The 19,827-nt window shown below is 44.4% G+C and overlaps 1 protein-coding gene across 5 annotated transcripts in view; it reads right to left on the bottom strand.

The window, feature by feature from the left end:
• GSG1 (germ cell associated 1) overlaps positions 1 to 19,827 on the bottom strand; it is a 92,494-nt gene that overhangs the window by 1,235 nt on the left and 71,432 nt on the right. Inside the window, exons 1-7 of one of the 5 annotated variants that reach the window (XM_032105725.1) lie at positions 11,781 to 12,231; positions 10,738 to 10,804; positions 10,532 to 10,618; positions 6,126 to 6,444; positions 3,547 to 3,594; positions 1,365 to 1,517; positions 1,132 to 1,243 (exon numbers count right to left, since the gene is read on the bottom strand). In XM_032105725.1, coding sequence (XP_031961616.1) covers positions 1,132 to 1,243; positions 1,365 to 1,517; positions 3,547 to 3,594; positions 6,126 to 6,444 — 632 coding nt within the window. In that variant the 5' untranslated portion in view covers positions 10,532 to 10,618; positions 10,738 to 10,804; positions 11,781 to 12,231. Of the gene's footprint in view, positions 1 to 1,131; positions 1,244 to 1,364; positions 1,518 to 3,546; positions 3,595 to 6,125; positions 6,445 to 8,544; positions 9,197 to 10,531; positions 10,619 to 10,737; positions 10,805 to 11,780; positions 12,232 to 12,672; positions 12,831 to 19,827 lie in introns of those variants that run through there. The other 4 variants (XM_032105723.1, XM_032105726.1, XM_032105727.1 and 1 more) reach the window with 4 other exon arrangements.

Raw genomic sequence — 19,827 nt, 5'->3', positions numbered from 1 at the left:
AGTTCTCCCTGGTTTGCCACGCAGAACCTACTGGGCACAGACATGAACTAGAATGACTAAGGTTAATAGCATTAGTTCTTAGTGGTTATCCCACCACAATAGCCTTCTTAGATCAGTGGGATAAATATTGGTCATCCACATCACAGGGAAGGGAGTGATAGAGGGAAAAGGGCAGCAGGAACATCTGTAACTGGTCAGAGCAGGAGAGCACAGCTTGGAAGCAAGTTCTGTGTTGCAGGGCTGCTCTTACTGTGCATGAGGCTTGTCTACCTGAGTGTAACCAAATTGCCATCCGGGCATTTGATGTCCACGGATGACACACGGCACTGGGGTGTTTAGGAATCAATGTGGTCATCAATACAGCATTGCAAACTGAACCTGCACTTTCCATGGGCACCTGCAAGGCTCATCCAACTGTTCCTCAAGTCAGGTATGTCACATCAGCTGTGTTTGGCTGCTTTATCCTTTGGAGAAAGCCACTTGAGCCACTTGCTTTGTGCGGCGCTTCTTCCTGGCTCACAAGTGAGGCTGTGGTCTATCGCCTGCTTTCTCTCCTTCCTGCACGTAATACCATCTTGAGGTGACCTTGGCCTCCAGTGCAGCTGCCAATATATGGCCGGGCCAGCACTAGAGAAGATGGTGTGACTGCTGGCTGGGGGCTGAGCTGTGCCCACATCTTCAGGCACATGTCTAGGCTTGGTGTTGCAGGAATGGGCCCTTTGGCCTAACACTGGTTAGTGAAGATGCCAACCAGCATGCAACTTCCTAAAATTGCAGAAAAACAGAGTGTGTTTGGGAGCATCATCACAGGTGTGACACTGGCCTCTGCACACAGGGAAGAGCTGAGACCAAACAGGGCAAACCAGCAGAGGGGCAAGCCTGATTAGTCAGCAGGGCTGAAGGCAATTGTTTAGGTGTGACCCCATTGTTTTGCCAGTCCTTTGGTAGCTATTCATTTAAGTAGCTCAGCCACTATTTATTAAAACTGGGTGAGGCAAAGACAGGACATTAGTAGTAAGAGAACCATGTGTCTTTGGAACACATAGAAGGTCAAGAAAGGAGGAGGAAGCAGGTGGCATGGCTGAAGCTCTAAAGGCTGGGGAGGTGAAGATGGCTTCAGAGCTCACGTACTAGAATGCCCAGCCATAGTCCCATGTGTGCGGTCTCCAGTCCTCTGGTCCCAAATTAACTGTTGCCTGGAAGACTTGAGTGTACATCATGTGTGCCACCATCCCAAGGAGACCTGGACACAAAAGACAAGAAAGCAAAACAATTACAGTAGGAGCCAGAGCAGCATACTTCAGCCTTGAGTGGAAAGCAGGCTCTCCAGTGCTGAGATTCCAAGACCACAGTAATACACTCACCTGACAGCACCGAGAAGACAGCAGCAAAAGCATTGAGCTTCATCCCACAGACAGGATTGCCAGTATGCAGAATTTCCAGCATCAGGAGGATGAAGCTGATGAGCAGCAAGCTGATGTACAGCATCTCTGATCCCAGTGACAGCCACAGGATTCCTGCCAGGAACACAAGATGAAACCATGTTCAAGGGAGATTACACCCCTCTCTCAACCCAATCCTGAAAGGATGTCCTTTGGATAGAAGGGGATGAGGGAAAACAGCAAACACCCAAAAGCAATCTCACTAGCCTGTGAGCAAGAGATCAGTGGATGCTGTAGGGGACAGAGTGCCTGTCACACAGGATGGCTTGGCTCCTCTAGCATGGCAGAGCTGAGAGGAACTAAAATGCCATCTGTAAACAAGCCAGCATTTTTCATAAACAGCAAGGAGGAAAGTAAAAGGGAAAAGACTGGGGAAGCTGTTGACTATTAGCATAAAACCTAATGGTCATAGATTGGCCATGAACACATCTGAGCTCTAATCACAACATTAAGCAAACAACTTTTAACCTGGGACTCAACTAGTTAAGAACTATATGGTGCATCCATGACTGGGATGTGGCCTCTGGAATTCAGGAAGCCCCTTGCAAGCCTGTATTTCTCACTGAAACCCCAATGAGAATGAAAGTACATTCCTTGGGGTTGATATCCAGCCAGGGCAGTAGCATTGACCACTCACCCTGCTTCTCGAACAGAGTACAGGTACTTTCATGCTGGGATTTTGAGTGGGATTTAAGTGATACCAGATTCCACAGCTGAGCTGAGTTCTACAGCTGTGCAGTAGGAATTGGAGGAGAATGAAGAAAGGCACTCTGTAATGCTGTGCTGTGGAAAAGCACAGGATTCACTGAGGAAGAAACATTAATCTGACAAATGAAGCAGCACTGTGAACACTACTGTTAGCGATTATAAATGGCTGTAGAGGAGACATTCAGCTGGGGAAAAGGAGTGTGAAGAAAACCCTCATTAATGTGGCACTGACTTGAATACTCAACATCATTAGCGCCATAGAGTCAGCCAGCTCTTTAGCAGAAATAGATGAGCTGCATTCCCTGCTTAAAGGGGCTGACTTGCTTGCTGCAGCACCATCAAGGAGAATATTTCATTAAAGGTCAGACTGTCAAAAGTATTCTGAAGGTTGCAGGCACCACACATACAAAGAGACCTCTGCATCATCTTCCTTGTGAGTCCAGGCTTCCCACTGCTGATATGTCATTTGGTCTTGTAATGTTGCCTGTGTATTGTGGAGCTGCTCTGCACACACCCAGCTCACCAGCCCATCCCACAACCAGCAGTCACACCACCTTGTCCAGTGCTAACCCAGCTATACAATAGCACCTGCACCGGTCATCTTAAGATGATACCATGTGCAGGAAGGGGTGAAAATAATGCTTGCAAATCCCCAGCATTTATTACACCCTTGCTGTCAAGGTTCGAACGCTGACGCAGGCTCTGCACCCCAGGCCTTTCCCTTGACATATGAACATCTTCTGAAACAACTTGCCTCCAGCCTCCATCTCAGGGAATAGTTAGCAAGCCCACATCAATTGAAAAGCCTTCATTAAGTAAAATCTCCGTAGCATATGTACACATACATCAAAGTATACTGAGACTATCTGCACGGTGCTTTGAAACATGTGATAATGACAGGAGGGGTGATCTCTCTTACCCAAATGTAGTTTTGTATTTAATGAGGCAGGGACTTCACCTTGAAAACAAAACTTTCAGATGTCCTGTTTACTTACCACAAAGTAAGAGGGGATTCACCTTCCAGATTCATCATATTAGACCCCAAAACTGAAGCACTCAGTTAATATGTAGCCTGTGTGTGAGGAACTGCCCTGAGGCAGCATCTGTCCTCTTTCCCTTTACAACAACAAGATGACAACCCCAGACCAGGACACTTACTACATGAGACAAATCCCACTTCACATGGGAGGGAATCTGAGGTTTCTAGCACTGACTTCACAAATGGCAGTGGTTTATGTGAACATCTGGGAGGAAATCTTTGTCACGAGGACAGGATTTCATGCCTGACTCTTTGGGGACTCACCCTGCTGTCCCTGCACAGGCAAAATGTAGCAGGTCCCCTGTCCCAAGGAGGCACACTGGGTAGCTACAGTGAGATACAGGGATTTGCTCTTACCTCTCTCTGCTGGTGGTGAAAGCTCAATAAAGCTGCGGCATTTCTCTTCTGAAACACAAAACCAAAGCTTTTAGTTTACAAAACAATGTAGGGAACATAAGGAAAAGAAAATCTCTTCATCTCACTCTTTTCAATGCATACATCCAGTCATCCCTGAATCTTCCTATCAGACCTTCTCACCTCTGGTCTTTTTCTGACTATCTTTCCAGACCTTCACCGAGGCAAAGGATGGGAAGGCAACATTTGCCTGCAAAGCTAGAAATGGCCTTTTCAGAAAAAAAGCTTCAGCAATTCATAAATCTTACTTGCCTCTGCTGGATATAACAATCTGTTGCTAGTCATTCACAACATTACTGATGATCAGGTCTATTAAGAGTGTAGCTTGTAACAGACCGTGCAGATCCACCACTTCTGCTGAATTCCCACACACCCTAATCTCAGAAGAGCATTTCAAGCACTGCTTCTCAAAAAAGAAAGCAAAAAAAGAACTTCCCAAATGAAATACTTTATGACAGAGATGTGAGTCCCCCTTCTGTGGCAGAGACTCATAGAGAAATGTGGTCCTTGGTCCTCACATTTTACGCATGCTATTTCAACAAATGGTGTTAAATATTTGCTTTGGCTTTTTATGTTGGCCAGGTGCAAACTACTGTCTCAGATGAGGGTCCATCATTATTATCTGTCAGTCTCTGTCCCTGCATACTGCATTACTGCATTTGAGGGTCCTCTCCTCCACTTGGCACAGTATTTTCTCTCAGACGTTTCCACTTCATATAAGAATCTCATTTTCTTAATTTCTATCCCCAGTTCTAATCTTTCCAAATCTCCTGTGTTACTTCTGTCATCCACAGCTCTCAGGATGCTACCCAGTTTAGTGCCATCTGCAGTTCTCATTAACTTGCAATTTGCTACTTCACCTAGAACTTTAATGAGGATATTCAGTAATGGCTCATCTAAACTGATCCTGAGATTAGCCTGAATAATGAAATCCTTTCTCCAGCTCAACTCAAACTCCTTTTGTTCAGAGTAGTCCCTTTTTTGTTGTTTTTATTGTCTATGCACTTGCTTCAAAGATGCACAGTGGTAGGTGGGTTGTGCTTGATTTACAGGAAGCAGGAGACTGAGACTGACTGTGCTTCTACCCTGTGCTCTATCCCATGTTCTGCTGCGATCCAGATGTTACATACTTTCTGCGTTCCTTCAGGCATTGGGGTTATTCCAGGACTGCCCAGTGGCCAGATAAGTCATTTAGAGAAATCAGTCAAGGGATGTAGTTTCATTCCCACAAGCATTGTGGAAACACAACCCAACCCAAACCAGTCCTAAATAAACACATCTCCTTCCACCGCCTGTCTGGAAATGCTCATAACAAGCAAAAAGCAGCCCACTTGTTAGGACATGAGAGTTTCAAGCACATTCCCTTCTGCTCCAGCCCCTCCTTCTGTCTGCTTTTCTTCATCAGTTAGTTATTTTCCAACTCTGACAGCAACAGAGATGAAAAATACCATACTGGAAGGATGGCTTGGTTAAAGAAGGTGAGATGTTTGTACTTGGGCAGAGCTGAAAGGAGGATGGTGGGCTCAGGGGAATGGGCCTGATGAAAGTGACTTTCATCACTCTATCTTTAGATACAAATCTCCCTGTTGGCCACCCTCTGGATTAGTTCTGATCCTTGATGTGTGTGCCAGGCAGCAAAGGGCATCTGAGCACTGCAGAGCACCCACCTGTGCTGGTGTGGCACAGGTTCCAGCAGAAGGACTTGAGCAGGTCTGGGCAGGAACAAGTCAAGGGTGAAGGGAAGCACCAAATGGTTCTAGTACAGGTTGCACAACCAGTCCCCAGCACTCCAGGATTTACAGTACCAGTCCCACATGGTCAAAAACCACAAATGAAACCTGTCACAATATCACAAAAACTAAAAACAATTACAATATTGCAGCTCTAATCCTCAGGTCAATCTGCCTCCTGGCTTTAGTTCCTTTGGGTTCAGATCCTCCAGGTTTTTTCTGTATCTGCAAGGTAGTAGTTCTATTTCTCTGTTTTATTGGTTTTTTTTAAGAAAAGCCCAGTCTCTGTTTAATAACACAAAACCACTCAGTTTGGTGATTTAAGGAGAACACCAACTATTGTAGTCCTCACAGTGATAGCTAAAAATTGACATCTGCATAAAATCACTGTACTTAAATTTCTGAGAGGACATGCACAAATTTACATGCATGAAGTAAGCTGTGTGTACGAATGGAGATATGGGGAAAGGAAAAGGAGGCTCATGGCAGTTCCCATCAGGATGAACAGTGCCATCACAAAGTCACTGCAATCTCCACCATCACTTGCATTTCACAGCCCCTATTCCAGGCCAAATGGCACATCAGAGACAACCATTTTCCGTTTCCCTGCTCTGTGAACATTCCAGTGAAGGACAGAAATATACTGACCACACCAGTGCCCAGAGCTGATACCATATAGGAAAAGGAAGAAGACTTTTCTCCCAAGTGTTGTCAGCCTCCCACCTTTCAGTTTCAAACTTCTGTGGAGTAAATACAAGGCAATAAGTTGTGGCTGCCTGAGCAACACACTACCTGGCCCTTCCATGCTCTCTTCACAGGAAAGCCACATCCCTGTGTGGAAGTATCTGAAGGCAAAGCGGTCATCTCCAGTCTCCCAGCTGTAGTGCACTATGTCCTCAGACGAAACATTGCTAGCATCTGCATGAGATGGCATGGGGACACCCACGCACTGGGAGGCTTTGGTCTTCCCACACAAAGGCTTGGGTACTTTCTGGGTCCCGGTGCACCAGTAGCTGCCCAGCAAGGCAGTGGTGGAGAGGGTGAGAGCCAGCAGGTTCAGGATGACAGCCAGGAAAGTACGGCGCAGTGGCAGTCCCTTCAGCAGCTCCATCTACGACACACGAACAGGAGGGACCGTCACACCACTTGTCCCACCGAGCCTTATGGATCCCACCTTTTCCCAGCATGCATCTGTGGGGAGGGGTTATGAGCACTCTGCCCTCCTCACAACATCCCAACAGCTCACTCAGCATGGAAGAACCATTTCTGAAAGCCAGGGCAGTGGACCAATAGGTCAGCTTCTACCATTTCAAAGTATGCTGAATATCTGTACTGGGGAAGAGAGGGTGACCCAGCAGACATAGCCAGGCTGAGTGCATTGAGGTGTCTGAGAAAAATGAAAGGAATATCACATTCATCCACCTCAGAGATGATGGGGAGAAACTGTTAACCAACTTCCCTGAATACCATGTGTTGCCTTTACATGAAATACAATGAATGCTCTCTCCAACTAAATGAGAAATCTTGCTGCCAAGTGTCCCACAACACTTACTCAAGCAGTTCATTACTGTATCTAAGGACATAGAGAATATAGTGATATCACAGTGGGAAAAGGCAGGAAAATGTTCCCACACATCAAAGCAGTGACCTGCTCAGAGAGGACACCCAGCTACCCAGGCCTGGCATCTTGAGTACAAGCTCCAGAGCAGCACCTTCCACCTGAGCTCTCATCTGCACATCAGAAATTTGGTAGGGTGATGGGATGACAGTGTCTCTGCTTTCACACAAAGTGCCAAAGGTTTTTTTTCCTATAAGAGTGAACGTTGCCACAAACATTCTTACTGGTTTCATCTCATCATTAAAAGTAATTCAGAAAGCAGTTTGTGAACCAGGGTCCTGTGGACTTTCTCAGTCAGAGGGAAGATAAAGATTTTAGGGTTCCTGCAAAACCCTGCACTGACTCCTGAGAACCCCAAAATATCATTCCATAGATTGATTAGATGTCATCTACCCACACATCAACTTTCATGTAATCAACGCATGTCTCTTCCCACATGGCACTCCCTATGTTTGGCACAACTTCATCCAGATACTCCCACCCTTTCCTATTTATGACTCTGAAAATCTATTTACCCATGAATAGATTCAGTTTGTGCAGACTTTGCCTGCTGCTGGTCCTCTTCACTTAACTTCGGCTGACTCACCCAACGCTGAATGTGTGAGAAAGACCCAGCGTTCTGTGGACACCACTATAAATAAACAATATGAGACCAAGCTTTGCATTGTTTGTGATTGCACCACAGCTAAAAGTGGTGCAGTTAGAATCATTTTTTCTGCTAACTAGCAAGCTTGGAAACATGGTCAACAAAGACGATGAGCTGGAGCTCCTCTTGAAAAGCAGGACCTTATTAGCATCTCATCACACTGAGAAAGCAGTGCCTGACCCCAGACACCCTCATTGAAAGCAAGAGAATATTCAGCTCCTGAAATTTTCCTGTTTTGTTTCATACTCTGGATTCTTTTGTCTCTTCAGCAGGACATTTCTTTCTGCACCCTGGAGATGGTAACATCTTAGTGATACCATAACTAATGACTTTCATGATTTGAATGTATGTTGAATATCACCATTTTTGCACCTACTAGGAACAGTTTCTGGCTAAGGCTAGTGGCAAACTTCTCACTGGAAGTTTTTTTGGTGGAAAAATTGGCTTATGACTGAAAAGGAAATTACAGATGAAATTGCTTTCCTCAAAAACATAATTTTTCACCTGAAAATTGAAACCTCCAGCACACAAAGTTTTTCAGTTTTTCATCACTGCTTGATTATAAGATTTTCTGTCATCAGGTTTTGGGTTGCTAATGCTTTTATTTAACAAAAAAAAATTCCACTCACAATATTGACAAAAATCATCTTTCTAATTTAGATCTTCAATAGTGGGAAAAATATTCTCTCCAGTTGATTTATGACAGTAGTTGAAAGGATGTATAATTTCAGGATGTTAAGAAAAAGACATAAAAAATACAAGAAACAAATGAGTCAGATGTAGGAAGTGGATCAAGGATGCAGAAGACATATGGAATGAGAAGCAAATCTGAACTACTTCCTGAAAACATTGTTAGAAAAGCTTCCCTCCACAAAAGCCAAGCACTCACTGACAATAACCAACCACAGTATCTAGATAGCCCCAACAGAAAAGATAGTTGAATTTACCTTAGCAGCAAGTCTTTGAAGTACTGTTAATTTGGATGAACAGCACAGAAGTTGGACTCACGCTTTGTCTGCTGTTTTGCTCGTCTCTATATCCTCCAAGAAACCCAATAGCTGCAAAACTCCTTCCTCCTTTGTCTGGTCCCCTCCTCCTTTGCCTCCCTAGTGATTATTAAATGCTATCCTTCTGATCAGCAGCTGTTTTGTGGAAAACGGTCATTTTGTAATCCACAATGCAATCACAGCACAGCTGTTCTGGGAGATTATATGGGAAGAGATTGGTGCTGCGGGTTGGGATTAAGTGCAGAAGAGTGACCTGTATTGCCTGAGTAGAAAGTTTCTTTAAAACACTGAAAGATTCCAGCCATCCCCATGTGGAAGTTGTTTGGGAGCTTGTATGGAGCAAGCTGACAGCTCTGGCAAATGCTATAGGGGAGGAGTGACCTTAGCTTGGAAACTGCCAGCATCCTGGGCATCAGGCCACCCCTTGTCCTGTGCACTGTCTCAGCAGCATGGCAAAGACCAAAGGCATCCCAGCCCTAGAATATCTTCCTGGACACACCTGATAGTTGCAGAAAGGGCAGAGTAACAAAATGGGGAGAGGAAAGTTTATGCAACTGCATCTGCTCTGAGAACTGAGGATTTCAGTCCCTGAAGAGATGCCAATGCAGCTCTCCCCATGGGCACTGGAAATTTTGATGCCAAAAGGAGCCCCTTAGCAGAAGAGCTTCTGAGCAGCAGACTGACAGCATGGCATCACCACCATGAAGGAGGTATGTGAAACAGCAGCAAGTCAAGCCAATACTCAGAGCATGGGAGAATGAGGTAGACTGTCAGTGTCACTTGTAGCGGCAGCTTTTACCAAAATGTGAAGTTCACGCAGAAGAATCCCAGCTCCCAGCAAGTTCACTTTGGATGAATTTGGGAACCTAGTAAGAACAGACAAAGATTCACATTCATGCGAAGTCCCCTCTGAGCTCTTGTCCTGGAATTTTAAAGGCTCCCAAAATGTGGTATCAAAACCATGAAAAGTAAGAATGACGTCACCTCTCATGAGAATGTACTAGAGGCCACGGAGCAGAGCTGCACTGAATCAAACTGCAAGGGAGAGGAGCATCCCAAAGGTACACATCCTGCCTTGCCCACGAGGACTTTGCCCAGTGCCAAGCAGGTGAAGCTCGCACCACTGACTGGGAGGGAACAAGGCAGATTTCCTGCATGCAGCTCTGCCAAGACAGAGGAAACCAGCGGTCCATCCATTCTCATCCCCCATGTCCAAGAGCAGAGCCCAGAGGCTGGGGGCAGGTGCAGGAATAGCTCTGGGTGACAGCACAGCCTGTGACAGCCCCTCACAGCACGGGCAGCAGACGGAGAAGTTCACGGTCCAGCACATGGGCTGTGCTATCCCGGGCTCCCGAGCCTTCCTGCCCTGAGCAGAATGGGCAGTGGCTCTGTGGGTATTTTAATCCCAGCTGCATAAACTCTTCTAATATAGATAAGCATTTCTAAGACGGACTAACTGAAAGCAATGCTAAATGTCCCTGTGCTCCACAGACTGCCTGCAGGTTTTTGATTAATAAAAAGGTTCTGTTTGAAACAGATGTACTTAATTTGCTGAAGTAGGTAGAACAACAGCTGATGCTGTTTAAAAGCAGAGTGATTTTTTTTTCTTTCTTTTTTTTTCAGTCTATTCACATCTGGACACCTTAAATTTGACTTCTAAATGTTCAGTTAAAAAAAAAAAAAAAAAGCCTTGTTTACAGGCTCAAGAATAGATAAAGTCCATGTCTACTGATAATCCTGAACACCTTCCTAATTTTAAACTTGATGAGAGTATCATTAAAACCCAAGATTCTATGTCAGTTTCTAAATCTGGGTTCATGGCATATATATCGATGAAATTAAACTGAATTAGTTTTACATGGATAAGAATTTATGTTGGGAGATAAATTTATCAGAAATATGCTATGGTTTAAAAGAACACACTTACAGCAGGTTTAGTGTTCTGAATAATGGCAGATATTTATCCTTCCAGAAGATGGCGATCTTTCTCTAGTCTTCTTTTTGGGAGTCTCTGCTGCTCACGTGTATGCCGGGGGATGGAAGCAACACCCAAGTTTAGACTTCTATTCCTTCTCTTGAAATTCCACCCCCCTCCCTCTTGTTTTTGCATTTTTATGAAGACAAACTCTTTACCTTGACTGTGAAACGGGGTGTGAGTCCGTCTCTTGGATTTATCTGAGCCTGGGAACACTTGAAATCACTGGGAAAAGGAAAAAAAAGAGGAATGATCGCAGGAGCTTAGCTTTTGTTCACCTTCTGCCCTGCATGAAATGATTCTTTCTAACACTTTTCATAATATTTTGTCAAGTTTCACATTAAATTTCCCCAGATTATTGCACACAACTCATAGAACACCAACACCAGAGCATGTTTCCTGATGTTCAACAAACTTCCCTTAGGAAAATTATGGGGATTTTATCTGGTTTTGGTTTGGATTTTGGTTGGCTGATTGTTGTTTTTTAAATCTCTATTTTAACCTCACCTCAATCTGACCTATTATAGACAGGAAAGTCAAGCTGTATCTGTCTTTCACCCTACCGTGCCTCCAGTTTTCTCCTCTTTGTATCTGATATTTCCCACCATAATTTGGCTTGGCTAGAGTCTTTGGATGTTTCTTTCTCTTTGAACTCAGCAGCAGCCAGTCCCTGGTGACTCGTTTAAAATTCGCCCATTGAAGTGAATGCCCACAGCAGTTGATTTCCTGTGCAATCAGCCAAGCACTTGACTTACAGAAACAAAACAAGGAAACAAAATGCAAAAAAAACCCCCCAAAATCTTTGCACAGCACTGCTATGGAGATTGCCAAGCCTAAAAAAGCCTGGGCGTTGACAAGTGATGCGTTTTTACCCTGGCTCTATCACCATCTACACCCTGGCTTGGGTGTATCCTGCCCCAAAGTGACACACTCAACGCCCAGGGATGTCGGTGGAAAAGAAGGTCAAGGAGACCTTGCCAGATAGGGCCCAAAACTTGCAGTATTTAACTGGAGGGTCTCAAGAGGCACACGACTCCTCCCAGCCCCCCATGCAGTGATCCTCCAGGGATACCAGGGATCGTTTGCTGTCCTGACATTGGCTCTTGAGCTGACCTGAAGAGGAAAGGGGAGGAGGAAGGGTGGCTATTTACACCCATGGAGTCACTCTATGAAAACTGGACAAAGATGGGCTCATACTCACCCCTCATTCCACACATTCCTCGCACATGACACTTCCCACCGCTCCTGTTTTTGCTGTTTTTACAGGAAGTTCATCCAGAGCCGCAGTCCCCTCCCTCACTGCCACACAGAAAGCAGGATGTCTCCCGAGTGACAGCGACATGGAGAGAGCCAGACTTCTCAAACCCAGTGACAGACTGCAAATGCCAGATTTCTCCCTGAGCTCTGAATAATTCCACTCAGATTGTAACCTTTATTTAGCTGTTTGCATGATGCATTAACTCTTGCTCTGAAAATGACCTCACCAGGCATATTTTTTCTACTCTAAGCACATTTAAAGGTGAATTCTGTTTTCAAAGATGATCAGCTTACACTGCTAGACACTAAGACTGTGACAGAAATAAAGATTGAACTGGACTAAGTAAATTCATCTTAAAGATGGACAAATAAGTCGGCCAGTTTGGACCTAATTACTTTTTATTTTCCTTGAATGTTTTTTTTTCTCAAAACAAGTCTTAGTTGGCTGGATTTTTTTTTTTTTTTTTTTTTTTTCTAATCTTTATGGTTATCAGCCACTCAAAAAACACACAGAAAGCAGACATGAAAAGGAAAAAGATCAGATGCAGCAACGAGGACTTTGAGGACTCACTAGAGATTCTAGGTGTCTCAGTTTCTGGATAGGAAATACAAGATATTATATATAAGGCTAGGGGGTTGTTTTTCACAGAGCACTTAAATTCTAGGATGTGTTCACCTGAGCACACAGAAGAAAAACAGTATTTATGTAATTTAGCTAACCATAAACTGTAAACAGGCAAGAAAACCACAAATTTTTATATAGCTCTTTAAGGATATTAAAGAGGTGCGAGACCAGAAAAGAATCCATACAAAACTCCAAGTAGACAAACACTTACCTTATCCACTGCTCACTATTCCCATCTGCTCTTCTGAGGCATCCAGTGAAATACCACAAGGTGATCGTGGACTCTCCCTCATGTCTTTCGGTCTGACTGAACATGTAGTAGCCAAGAAATTCCATGAGATCTAACCAGACGCTTTGAAATGCACCAAGTCTGGCATTTTATTGATGGTTTCATTCTTTCTGAGCTCGCTAAATCATCACAGCATATTATATCAGCTGCAAGATTGGCAGGGCGTCCACTTGTGCAGAATGAGTCTTTGCAATTTGGTAGTCCCCTCTCTGACAATATTTGCTACTTTTGAATCTACCACTTACGAGATCTCAGTCTGTTACTACACAGAATCACAAACACCCAGACTCAATGACTACCACAGGCTCATGGGGTTTTTTATCACCAAGAGGAACCATTGCAACGACATAGTCTCCTCTCAGATGTAACAGAACCCAAAGAACTTTGGATAATCATTTCCAGTGTACACAGAACTCCTGCTGGAGCTATGGCATGTATTTTATACAACTAACTGGTATTGACTGTGCAGCAGAATATGATGTAGAACCCATCATATCCTTAGAAAAGTTATTCCAATGATTAATTAAGCTCATTCTTAAAATTGTGCTTCTGCTCTCTAAGCAGTGTCTGCTTGAGTTTTCCAACCTCAACAGGCTGCTCCAACACATAAATAAACACCTAGTGATTTCCTAAAAACGTTATTGTAAGAGTCACAAATCAATGTGTTTCATTAGAGGCACACAGTGTGATCTAACCAGCTGGCTGGTGGCCCAAATTCCTAGTTCTGTACTTGGCTCTGACATGTAATTTTCCCCTCCCATCGGCCAAGTTATTAGTGGTGCGTTTACACTGCAGTCAAAGCAGTGGCAATGATGGGGAGTAAACATTCAGTGCTTGTTTTAATTGGGTGTTGCTAGGAATTTCACTCCAGCGCTATGGAGCACAATGCAGGGTACAAACCTAAGTCCAGAATCGGAGTACGCTGTGCTAAACTCCACATTACCATGGCTGGACTGATAGCTCAAAAGCAGTCCTTGTTTCCATACACTGTAAGGTTGGGTCTTTGGAGTCATTCCCACAGATGCAGATCTACAGCACAGGGAATCCTCGTTGGTATTGGAATCAGCACAAAGACAGCAGGAGACATTCTGTTTTGGTAATAACAAAATTTGAGGGTCTAAAATTAATCTGTGCAAAGAGTATTTCACTATATGCAGGTGATCTTGGAGTCAAGGATATGTTTAATATGTTTTAAAGGAAAAAAATTTGAAACAATATGGTTAAACCACATTGCACTTTGGTTTCACTCATGGAAATGAGAAAGCCAAAGCAATTGTTCTTTGCTTCAATTTATCTTTTCCTCCATTTCACCATGGCAAATCAGAATAAGCAGAGTTAGAGGAAGCCTCCAAAGATTATCTTATCAATCCATCTGCATTCACTATGACCTTAGCATCCAGAAGAACTTCAAGCCTACTGTTAAAACTTTTTGCAAGGGAGATACTACTCCATCCTGGAATAAAGTCCCTCATAATTTTTTTTCCAATCAAATCACAGTATAAAACAGAAAACTTTTCCATCTCTGCTAAATGTCGTGTGTCCATTCCACATCTGATTTATTTATTCACATGGATTGTCCTCTCAAGGCCATTGGAGCTACATGGTTTACTAAAGTTATACTCACATGCTAGTATTTGAGGAACCAGTGCCTCAAAGGAAACATCTAAGCTAGCAGGAAAGGTTTGGAAATCTAAAAGAGTGAGTAAGACAGAGAGTTAGCTTTTTTGAAGCGAGGCGTGGGAGGTGTTTTCGTTCTTTAGCTATTAAAAACTCCTTGCTTTGACAAGGGAAAAAAAAGGGGAAGAGAAAACTGGGAGGAGAAGGATTAATGAATAAAGAGGCAGCATGGCAAGAGATGCAGCAAGCTTGGTGGCCAGAAGGCACAAGTGAGTTTCTCAGGCTGTGTTCCCTGACAGAACAGAGGTGATAGCAAGCACAGATCAGAGGAGCCAAGGTCTAATATGCTGTCTAAAGAGAATAATGAGACCAGTTTTCCTTACAGTGCCAAGCAGAGGGGTTCTGTTACAGTGGGTGCTTTGAAAACAATCATGTTAGATATTACAATTGCACCTTTTATCTTTCTGGATGTCCCCATAATTATCTAGGATTGAGGGCATCTCCTTTGTTCCTCAGATTTGATGAGGATTTGGGATTCCTTTCCATTCCTTTATGACATTTTGGAGCTGTGGCTTCACAGACAGTCCTACTGTTGAGTCTAATCTCCATGGCCATGCATGCTGTGATGGACAGCACGCTGAATCTGCCTGTGCACCAGGGAGGAGACAGGTCAGGACAGGGCAGTGGTGACACCAGCCTGGGGCCCTGGCCCCATGCCTTGGAGGCCCAGTGGGAGCAGGCGATGCCGGAAGCAGATGGTGTCACTGCCATGGACATGGGGTGGATGCAGCACGTGTAGGCCATGCCAGGGGAGTTTCGGGGCACCCAGGCTTCCCTACAAGGCCTGAGGGAAAGGAGTGCCCCAGTTACTGAAAACACAAACACGAACTATTTTGGAGACAGCAAGCAGAGAAATGGGGCGTGTGCCTCTCTTCTGCTGTATTTTTTTGGTTGGCTTTCTTTCGGTTGGGTTTTTTTCCTTTTCTCTCTCCTCCTCTCTCCACACCTCCCTGTTTCCTTGTAGCCAGGTTTCCGCATGCCCAGGTGTCGCTGTAACCCACAGGGACGGCGAGAATCACAACACAGGAGTCCAGGGTAAATGGGATGGAATGGAATGATTGAATTATTTACTAACTCATTTACATAGCATTGTTCACAAAAGTGGTGTAACATTATTGGGTGCTTGGCCATACACCTCCCAGAGTGATTGGCTGAATGCTACGACACCCATTTCAAAATATTTTTTTCAGTGAATCAAAACAATATCCACTGCATTCTCACAACACCCTGCACCTGCAAATAGTTTACAAAACAGCAAAGCGTCTCTCAGCTTAGTTTGTGTGAGAACAGAGAATTTCACAGAAGACTGTAAAAGGTGGAAAATTTCTCTGCTAACTTTTTTAGCATCCATACCCAGGCAACCCCAGTTCCATGCACAGGGCAAGGACATCAGTTCCCAAGGGTGACCTGGCCATGGGCAGGAGAGAGCCAGGCACAGTGACAGCATCCTGGCCCAAGGGAGGCCAGAACGAGGTGACCCGGCAGCCACAGCCTTTGTGCAAAAGGGGCCTTTGTGCAAGTACATTGTAACCTGGGTCTTAAATCACATGCTATTACTTCCATCAGGCTCACAGTTTAAAAAAAAAAAAAGATAAACAACTGTCCTTCCTAGCCCCCATCATTTTTTCTGAGCAGGCTCAAGCTGCAATAACTCAAAAGCTCATTATTTAGCCAACTGAGGGGGGCAGCCTTTGTCATAGATGACAAAAGATGTGTTCCTGACAGAAAAAGCATGATTTATTTTAATGCAAAACATTGCTCAAAATGTGGTTTGTTGGGTTTTTTAGAGAAAAAGTCATTAGGATTTTTTTTTTTTTAATGTGGATAAAGCAGAATATTCCCCTGCCAGCCTTGTTCTCAAGAAATAGCTAAGTGGTCTTGACTGAAATTAAAAACAAAACCCAAAAGAGCCCTATAAAACTACTGAAGCAGACATAAGCTAGATGATGTTGGTTTCAAGTTTGGCAAAGGCAAAACCAACCAAAGCCAGACCTTGTGACGGAATGTGTCAAGTGACTGTTATAATAAAGAGGCAACACTACTAGCAGTGTCTGCTGTGTTCTGTGTACCCATTAACATGCTAATCTCAACGTTAGTCTTTCCCAGGTAGCCAAGGACTATTATTGCTGAGCTTTACAACCCAGTATTAAGCATTGTGGCTAAACAGCTTGACTGAACAAGAATTATGTGCCATCACCTGAACAAGGTAAGCATGAAGGCAGGAGAACCCAGCTAGCATGTTACCACAGGCAGAACTTAAAGAAATTAGGTCAGGCAGAATGGAAAGAAAACTTCAGAAACCTCTTCCAAACAGTATAAAGTAGTCCTCTGTGGTACAGTTTCTCATGGGAAGCAAAGGATGCAGACTGGGTAATGCACCGGAAAATGTATTGCAGGCAAGAATTTTGCAGGAATTGGGATAGGCTAGAATGTGAAATAATGGACTGGATGAGCTGGCAAGATTTTCCAATCTCTAATTTCCATGGTTTAAAAAAAAGTTGCCACAGTTTGCATTGCTTGAAATTCCTCCACATGAGTTATAGAATCTCTGAGCGAGGCAGAATATGAGGCTGGAGCAAGGGAGGTGGGTGTGTTTCCTGAATGACACAAAGGAGAAAAACAAAGAAGCCTTCAGCCTGGAAGAGGCTGTGAAACTAGGAGACTGGCTGGAGAGAAAAGGAGGGAACACAGCTCGGAGGGACTGCTCCTACCAGGCTGAGACATGGGTGAGATACACTGAGGACATCATGGTTGAGGATTTAGGGGCTAGGCCAGTGGTAAAGAGGGTGGCTTTGAGAGAGCAGTGACATTGCCTAAGCATGCTGCCATCACTCATGGTCAGTCTTCAGCTCTGGGTCAGAAGTGGGAAGGCTCAGCTCCCGTTCTCTGCATGACTCTCCAATATTAGTTTTTACCAACAGATTTTTCAATTATCAGAACATTTTGATTAGGGGCTTCTCTCCCACTCTCCTCTTTAAAACAAGAATTTTCTGGTTTGCTTTGGTTTGAACTCAGCTTTCAGGGGGTTGGATTAAAACAGGGATTGAAGAGCTGGTCTTTCATTCCAATCCAGTGCTGGAAAATAAATATCCTCAATTAGTCCCATCAGTCATGAAGCCTCACACACAGCTTTACCAATGCACTGCAATCCTGACTTTCAACATCCCTAGCATTTCAGTTCATGACTGGATGCAGTCACAGGTCAGCCACTCCCCTTTAAAGCAGGTCACTGGCCTGTGCTACGTCCCTTTACCACTTCTGGTAAATCTGTCTGTGCTGCAATCCTAAGGATGGCCTCGGGCTCTGCTAAGGGACACCCGAAGTCCAACCTTATTGAGCAATTCCCAGTCAGCCCTAGGAAAGTTCAGTCTATCCTACTGTACCACATTTATTATTCCAGCCTTGGAACACCTCTTGGTTAGGGCTAGCACAGCAGATCAAGAAAACTCCTCCCTCTGCAATCAACATGCTCCAGGTTTGGTATAGGAAAGGTGATGTGTGAAGTACAATATTGCTAAGATTCCAAATGAAACCATTCTTGAGTTTACTGGTGTTTCTTTCCACCCACATCCTGTTACAGACCTTAAATGTGTGCTTCACAGCTTTGTCGGAGCAGATCTGCTGTTCCCCTCTCTTCATAGATTAAAATGCATTTTTTAATTATTAAGTGAAAATTAAAATCTATAGTGAACTTCCCCACAGACCTTCATCACCATTTTTACAGCTGGCTTAAACTCTGCACTGAAGAGCTAGAGACTGTTGTTTCAAAAGCTCTTCTGAGGTCCTCAAGAAGCTTTGAGATCCTCTAGAACAGAAGAGCTGCTGATGTCTTTTTGTTGTTGCTAAAGAAAAAACCTGTGGGTCGCAGATCAAATCTGGTAAGGTACAGGTTGTCCCAGACAGCACCAATTGCTGCCTTGGGGACGTATCCAGGAAAGCATAGGCGGGGGTGTCAGAGGAGCCATACATCCAATCTGGCTTTGTTTACTGTCTTTCCTAATGGGAAGATTCCTTCTCCACCTTCCCAGGCGTTCACTGGTGTCCTGACTCAGACACCCGGCTCACTAGCCCATAACCAAAATGCACATGCAGGGAAAGTGACCTGATGTCTGCAAGATCTTAGCCCACTTATTCCACCACTGCTTGGAAAATAGCCATGGCTTGGGATGCCTATGTCCACCCCCAAAAACTTCTCACTCTTCTTCTGAGCCCAGAGCCTCTCTCAGCAACTAGGTTACGTGTAGGCGCTAAGACTTCCCACAGAAGAGAGCAGCAGGGAACACAGGGAGTGCCACTTCAATCTCCTATCCCAGAGGCAGAGATTTAATCAAGTGCTTTCCACAGAGCTTAGGGCTTCTAGCAGTGATGATGGAGAATGACTCTCTCTACAATCGTTTGGAGGTTCTCACAGAGGCTTTCCCTGTAGAGGTCACAACCTTCAGGGTGCCTCTGCTGGATGAGGCAGATACCTGCTCTCACCCAGTGCACAGCATTCACCTTTGGGCTCCCTCCTGCCCACATTGTGGCCATGGTTTCTCTTAAATCTCTGTCTTTTTAGGGTCTCTTTAGGGACATCCAAGCTGGACTGAAAAACTTCACAAAGAATTTACTGTCCCTCAAGTGTCCCACTAGCTAACCAACCTCACAGTTTGGAGTGCACACCCTATTTCTGGATGGTCTTCACCGCCAGCCAGTGAGGTGACTTCTCTGTTAGCAAGCTGAGCAGTTCAAGATACGCACAAGCCCTGACAGGCAATTTTCCCTGTTGTTCGCATGCTTCATGGCAAGTTTTGGCTTGTGGCAGCCAGTGTTCTCTGAACAACCAGAGGGTACTCTCCTAACAGCAGGGCTGGCTCTGACAGCATGGGTCAGGGCATCGTTCCTAACAAATTATTTGGGCAAGGCTACCTTCTTTGGGGGAGAAGAAGTTTTATTCAGATGGATGCTGTGCCACTTGCCCTCAGGTTCAGAGAACTAACCCTGGATCACTTTATTTACCAGTGTAGGTGTAACCTAGATTTCAACAAGACTTTTTCTGCAAGCATTGTTTACTATTAGAAATCTATCTCTCAAGTGAAATATTTGTGGACTTTGATTAAGTCAGTTCCTAACTTTCTTTTACATAAACTACATTTTGAGTCCTTTCCAGTTTTCAGCATCCTTTGAGAACTTCATAGAGGGAAACAGAAGACAGTATTCCAGCATGATTTTACCAGCCAGGCCTGTACTCCAGGCCCTTCCCAGCTTGCCTTCCTCTTAGGAGCATAGCACAAGACACAAGTCCTCCTGTCCCTCACCTGGGTACCTCATTTCCAGGGTCAGGAATCCTACAGATTTGTGCCAACTGGAGAATACACTAACCTGGTCCCTGATATGAGCTCTCAAGGGCTCAGGAGTTTA

This window comes from Corvus moneduloides, chromosome 4 (genome assembly GCF_009650955.1).
Source record: "Corvus moneduloides isolate bCorMon1 chromosome 4, bCorMon1.pri, whole genome shotgun sequence".
NCBI lineage: Eukaryota > Metazoa > Chordata > Aves > Passeriformes > Corvidae > Corvus > Corvus moneduloides.
This window is presented reverse-complemented; position numbering and strand designations above follow the sequence as displayed.